At 37.1% G+C, this 7,128-nt stretch overlaps 1 protein-coding gene across 1 annotated transcript; it reads right to left on the minus strand.

Moving 5' to 3' along the window:
- Positions 1–727: 727 nt before the first annotated feature.
- LOC138331395 (uncharacterized) lies at positions 728–3,993 on the minus strand. Its single transcript, XM_069278984.1, has 3 exons — positions 3,862–3,993; positions 1,447–1,641; positions 728–1,349 (listed from the first exon to the last, which is right to left on the minus strand). The coding sequence occupies exons 1-3, from the start codon at positions 3,991–3,993 to the stop codon at positions 1,158–1,160; spliced, it is 519 nt and encodes a 172-aa protein (XP_069135085.1). The 3' UTR covers positions 728–1,157.
- Positions 3,994–7,128: the final 3,135 nt, after the last annotated feature.

Genomic DNA, 7,128 nt, shown 5'->3' on the forward strand with positions numbered 1-7,128 from the left:
GAGGAGATGACTGTAACGACCTGGACAGGACTTCGTAGAGGAGGAGGCTGGCTTGAGGAATTGCCTGGACTGGGCTTTATTGAGGCTATATCGGTGTCGGAACAAACTGCTGACCTGGACTAGGCATCTGTAACAAGAGAAGAACGGTCATCGAAGGTGCAGACGCAAAGGCTATCTGGTATTGGAGTCGGAACAGAGGTAACAGAAACAGGCACATAGACGGTGGTTGTGGCAACCGAAGTCGATATAACTGGCGTGGCGTTGCTCGTTGGCAATATGGACTTCTGAATAAACTTCGTGTTGGTAACTTGCCTGCGGTTTTGGTAGAAAAATCAAACTGGTGTTGCTGGCTTTGGGGTACCCTGACCGGTGAGGTAACATGTTCAAACGGGGGCGGGACAGTAGCTTGTCCGCTCTCCTCCGAAATCTCGAACAGTACTCTTTGTTCCAACACACTTCCATCCTGTCTCTTTGATCTTCTGTTGAACCTGTAAAATACAGAAATCGGAAATAAAATAAAGTATGAGTGTCAATTTCAGCCTTCTGGTGGCTATGACCGATAAGCATTATTTATTGTTTACAGATACCCGGGGTTTAGTATATCATTGTTGTCACCTAATGCGTTGAAATATTACTGGTATTCATCCAGAAACAAGGATTATTATATTTATTACATTTGTTTTCTCGCTTCCATTTACAGAAGACTATCACTACTAGTTCCGCCAACGGTTATTCCGTCATTGTATTTTACAGTTATTTGTCCTTCTGTTTATTACGTTGTATTTTTGTGAGCACAACGTCATATCTCTACACAAAAATGTTACGTCATTTTGTGCACAAACTTATGACGTAACCACCAAAGTGATATTTTCCTTATCAACGCTGCATTCCGATTTGCCAAGAGCGAGTGAAAAGTCAAGTGATATTTTCACTCCAGTGAAACTTGTATTTTCACCATAAAATCTTATATTTCACTGGGATAAATGTAATGGCCTGGCCTGGTACAATATGCTTCCTGCTTTTTCACTGAAAACATAGGCGTATGATGACTGTCATCACGTAACGGTTACGGTCTGGCCACTGTGCAGGTCCCGCGTTCTGACAGAGGAAGTATTGTTTGGTCGACTCTACTCCAGGGGCCATCATCTTCTTCGGCCCTAGTTAGTCCGGTGACAATAGGGGAACGTGAATGAACTCCTGGTCAGAGAAATAAAGCCACCCCACAATAAAACGATGGTGGTCGCCTGTTGTCTGGTCAGGGCTGTCATCTGATTCGTGAGGGCCACAAGGTAATTCTCCAGGGCCTTCACCGCTCCATAGCTCTCGATGCCAACAGGACCGTCTGACTCCTGTAACAGAGAATAGACACACGGCAGGTAAAACACTGTCAGAATGCAAACAGGTAAGGAAGCACACCCATAGAATCAATTTATGAAGGGTACTCACATCTTGATCGTCTGAGGTGGAGGTGCCGTATGTTGTCTGCATCTCGGGAGCACTGAGTGGTGACGAGGAACTCTCCCCAGACCTATCCTCACTGGCGTGTTCTGTTACAGTTGCAGAAGTTCCGCTGCTCCGAAAACTTATCTGGCGCCGAGTTGTTGCAAGGGTTGGGAGTGAATCTCGCACACAAGATAGAAGCTGAAAGTTAAAACAACGTACATTTTAGAACTAGTATCGTTGAAATTGTGCCAAGCCCGGCCACACAGAGATGCTGTGAATGGGGGATTAAAAAAAGGATAAAGAAATTGATTTATCATTTATATTGAATTTAGTATAAATGTTGTATATACTGAATTATGGGGTTAAACAAAAGATATTTATTTATTTCATGATATTTAACGTTGACCCAAGAACAATAACTTATTTTCCTGAAATAAACGAAATGAACTTCATGTTGATTTAAATTTCTTATTTATGAAATATCGATTTCAACACCAATAAATCTGGTTAGAATTTGAGAGCCATTTTTTAATAAAGAATTATTAAAATCTAGAATCTGAATGACATTTCTTAAAACTAAGGTAGCAAACCAGAGAAGAACAGCCTGGCCACGGTCTATATTTTTATTAAGTGGGGAGCCCCTGTTTTGAGCCATGCATAAACAATTAAAAATAAAATATATTCTGAAATTGGTACATCCAATATGGAGGGTTTGATATAAGTTTCATTTTTTTCAAAAATAAACATAACAAAAATGGGTTAGAGATTACAATTCTGGGCTCCTCCGGAAGTGCGTCTTGACCGGAAATGCTAGCTTTACTTGAAGGAAAATCCATGGCGCGGGTTTAGGCAAAAATATTGAAAAATCCACCTAATCGACCTATGAAATAAATTGGCTTATTTTGCCATTGTGATAGAAGTGCTCAATTTAAGGTAGGTCTTAAGAAAAAAATTGAGTACAATTTTCTGCAATTTTGGGCTAAAAATCATGATATTTTGCAATTTTTCAGGTATTTTTTTGTTGTTACCATGGTATTCACATGCATGAATAAGCACAGAATATGGCCAAATCTGTGTCAAAATATCAAATTGTAATTGCAAAAGTTGTGCTGATTAATTATATATATACTTTTGTACAGGTATTTTTTACAGTTAAATGACTATATCTATATTTCTAAGGCATGCGCCTTAATTTCATAGATTGTCCAAATCTACTGTTTTCTGCTACCTAATTAATCATTTCTATATTCATATATTAATTTTTTTTTAAAAATCAAATTAAAAAATAGCTAATATATCAATATCTTCATATTCACTTTATTTAAGAATGTTTTCGAAAAAATAACATAAACATTACCATTTCCGGATTATATGTTGGTTTCGTTTTTAGGAAACCAACATGGCTGCTGCATGTGTACCACTTTGCTCTGCCGACTTATGACTTATAAAGCATGGCCAGATACTTTTGCCAAATAAAATGTACATAATTTGGTAATTTATAACACTCATTTGCTGTAATAAAACATTTTTACAAATAATACACTGCGTGTTTATTTCTAGAACAAAGCGTGAACAAGTCGAACAACAAGTGCTATAGATGCACTGTAGCAGTGTGACGGTCGTACCATGTTTTCAAAACAAGATACAACCAATGTTAATTACCGATTTACACCTTCTCTTGTATAATTACTACATGTATTTTTGTTTGAAAATGATCTTAGTTAAATTACAATTAAAAGGTAGCTAAAAATAAATTCGTTATGTGAGGCCTAGAAGCAATGACGTGTAAAGGGAAACAACTCGAGCTACCAATCTCGATGGAAGAGAGCGTGGTAGTTTCATCATATATTGTTCGGAACCTCAACCAAAAGACACATTTTTTTGTAGAAATCATTCTTTTATATAAAAAATTATTTATAACATCAATTTTAATTTTGTTACATTCAAATAGATAGGTACATTCAAAAATGTACTGCGGAGGAATTAATTAAAAAGGCGTTGTGTCTGGTTTTAGGGATACACACTCTGCTCACAAATAGTTCGAAGCAAACATTGGAAAACATCACCGATTGTGTTTGCGTAATTGTAAACTTCGATTATCGTTATGAAAATTATTATACACGAATTTTTATTAATTTCATACTTTCAATTAGGATGTGAAGATAAAAAAACATATTCATTGCGGCTTGTTACGTTATTACTGTTTTGATTAGTCCGCTAAACCTGCCTATATTATTAGGCTTTTTTAATTTTTTTTTGCCTTATATATATTAGGCACAATTTAAAAAAAAAAAAAAAGCCTAATAATAGGCAGGTTTAGCGGACTATGTTTTGATGTGCTCAGGCTTGCCTACCGTACCCCTGCGATTGCTGTAGAAAATTGAAAATATATATACATGTAGTCATACAAGCACTTACCATATATGTCTTTATCCATGTCACAGTCAATTTTAGTATGGAAATTATGTTGCGTTTGAGGCGAAACTCGGGGTCATTGAACTGCTCCTCACCGAGAAGGAGTACAGTATTTTCCTCTCTCATTTGTGTCATCCTCACTGGTTGTCACCATCCTGATGGTGTCACTATCCTATCCTGATGGTTGTCGCTATCGTGATGGTTTTCGGTATCCTATATAAGTGGTTATCACAATCGTGATGGTTGTCACTATCCTGATGGGTGTCACTATCCTATCCTGATGGTTGTCACTATCCTGATGGCTGTCACTATCCTGATGGGTGTCACTATCCTATCCTGATGGTTGTCACTATCCTGATGGCTGTCACTATCCTGATGGTTGTCACTATCCTGATGGGTGTCACTATCCTGATGGGAGTCACTATCCTATCCTGATGGTTGTCACTATCCTGATGGCTGTCACTATCCTGATGGTTGTCACTATTCTGATGGATGTCACTATCCTGCTGGTTGTCACACTCATAATGGTTAAATTGTCACTATCTTGATGATCTGGTATCACTATAATGATGATGTTACTATCCTTAAATGCTAACCAATTGGGGTTGCCAACAGGAGTTACCAAACTGAACCATCCTTCTCTTGAAGTTAACAGCCAATAAGACAAATCAACAGCAAACCGGGTCACTAAAAAAGGTCAAGATGCTGGAGCTGCCATTCGTTGTCACTATCCTCATGGTGTCATCTTCATATTCCGACGGTTGTCGCTATCCATTGTTGTCAATATTCTGATTATTGTCACTATCCTGATGTATCACGATCTTTATGGTTGTCACTATCCTGATGGTTGTCACTCTGAGAGAAATATTGATATCATTAGTATGGTGGAAAATACATGATATGATTAATAAAACCAGCCATCCCATTGTCTATTATTATTAGTTAAAGTTGTTTATCAAAAACTTTTTAAAAATCAAATACATGTACTTTACGAAACCAATTCTTCCTCTTTCCAATATTCCAGACCTAATTGTAAACTTTTTTTTGTATTTATCATATAATTATTTTCATTTGTTCAAAATAAGTACAGGAATAACATACAAATACACAACACTTTCATTCTCAAACACATGTTATAATTTGTTTTACCTGGAAAAGTACCAATTTTAATTTTAGTCACTATCCAGGAACGTCCTTCATCTGAAGGTAGTCACTATCCTGACGGTCGTCCGATTGCCTATGGATGCTAACTGAAAGATATTCATTATGATTCCAACATCAAAATGACTCCTGTTCATCATCTATGACTTTCTCGTGTATTGAATCATTTTTTAAACTTTAGAATGCATCTTGAATTTTCCGCTTCACTTAGCACTGGAAGCCGACTCATGTAGACTTACCAGCCTTGACTTGTGGACTTTGGGCAGAGGTGCCTCAATGATAATCTAGGCGGGCTTTCTGTGACGACAGTTCCATTTTTTGATTGAAGAAAAAATGTTCTACAGCAAACGCACAGTCAATTCAATGCAGTTGTCCGCAACGGCACAGCACTACCTTTAAAGTGTCCACGTGAACAATAAGTCGGAAAGGTTGCCGATAATTAAGGGGACAAATTACTCACGTTCGTTCTTTCCGTCTAGAAAAGTAATCCCGCACTATACCAGTACACTCTAGTTATTGTTGACGTTTTTGGAGTGATGCGCCGCTTTAAGTGACGAAAGCGATCAAATTGACTGATTGTCATAGAACCGTTCATCAATCAAATGAAACAACCATCAAAAAGCCAGACAGGATTATCGCTGTGACAATGATAATCCAGATGATAGCGGTTTAATTTTCTAATTTTCTAATTTAAGAACAGACGTTCTACAGCAAAAGTACAGTAAATTCTATGCAATTGTCCCCAACAGCATAGTACTACCCTTAAAGTGTCCAAATGAACTATAAAACGGAAAGGTTGCAGATAATTACGGAGACGGATTACCCATGTTCTTTCTTTCCGTCTAGACAAGTAATCCCGCCCTAAATCGGTACACCCTAGTTCATGTGGACGCTTTTCGAAAGATGCATCGCAGTTGATAAAAGCGATGAAATTGACTGTGCAAAGTAGACCGTCCAATCAGAAAATTGAACTGCCATGACAGATTCCGCCTGGATTATCGTTGTGGCACAGTGACCAAAGCTTTAGTCACAAGTCAAACCTAATGGCCAGTAAGAAAGATGCAAAAATGGCAACACAACATTTATTCCATGAGATAAGTACCTACGTAACACGACATAGTTCGACCTTACTTGACCTAATCATTCTGTCGGACACGTGCACTTTTAGCTACGCTGATGTAATAGACATAGACAGTGACATTTCTGACCATAAAGCGACAATGTTTGAATTGACTGTTGGGACAAATTTTAGAAGTACATATGAAAGAAAAATAAGATGTTATAACGACTCAAATTATGACCTATTCATTAATAAATTAGACGATACGGACTTGGTAGACTTATTTTCAACTGCCAATTCTCCTGACGACATGTGCGAACTTTTTATAAAACGATACTTAGAGATAGCTGGGGAATGTATACCGACTCGGACTGTGACAATTAGACCTAAAGACAAACCCTGGTTTGACTCAAACTTACGACGAGAAATACGCAAACGAAATAGACTATTGAAATTGTATAAATCTAACCGAACTGACAGAAATTTATTTAACTTCCGGAAACAACGTAACCATGTAAATAATGTTAAGAAAAGAACAAAAAAAATTTTTATGCTGATATTAATGGAATTTTAGATCGATACTCAAATTCAAATCCTCGAAATTTTTGGAAAATAGTCCATAAAATTAACTGGACTGGAACCACTCGCAAATAGAAGATCAAGAAGAAAACTGCAGCTTTTTTACAAAATAAAAAACAATCTAGCACCAAATTACCTAACAGCTCTTCTTCCAGCTTTAGTCTCAGAAAATTCTCAATATAACCTTCGTAATGCCAATAATTTCTCTATACCAAATTATCGTTTACAATTAACAAATTCATCCTTTTTCCCCTCTACAATCCAACTTTGGAACCAGTTAGACCTTGGAACTCGACAAAGTGTATCATATTCGGCATTTCAACATTCTCTTCGTAGTTTTAGAGATACTCAAATACCCATTTACTTTCTCATTGGTGATAGAAAACATAACATTTTGCATGCCAGATTAAGAAACAAATCCAGCACTCTTAATAATGACTTATTTCAAGCTAATTTAATTAACTACAAAC

This window comes from Argopecten irradians, chromosome 9 (assembly GCF_041381155.1).
Source record: "Argopecten irradians isolate NY chromosome 9, Ai_NY, whole genome shotgun sequence".
Lineage (NCBI taxonomy): Eukaryota > Metazoa > Mollusca > Bivalvia > Pectinida > Pectinidae > Argopecten > Argopecten irradians.

What these genes read in the sequence shown, in the direction of transcription:
- LOC138331395 (XM_069278984.1), bottom strand. Translation starts at nt 3,993, where the DNA reads ATGACACAAATGAGAGAGGAAAATACTGTACTCCTTCTCGGTGAGGAG. An exon ending in CATGGATAAAGACATATATG is followed by an intron (nt 1,642 to 3,861) that starts GTAAGTGCTTGT and finishes TTTAACTTTCAG; the next exon opens with CTTCTATCTTGTGTGCGAGA. An exon ending in CCACCTCAGACGATCAAGAT is followed by an intron (nt 1,350 to 1,446) that starts GTGAGTACCCTT and finishes TCTCTGTTACAG; the next exon opens with GAGTCAGACGGTCCTGTTGG.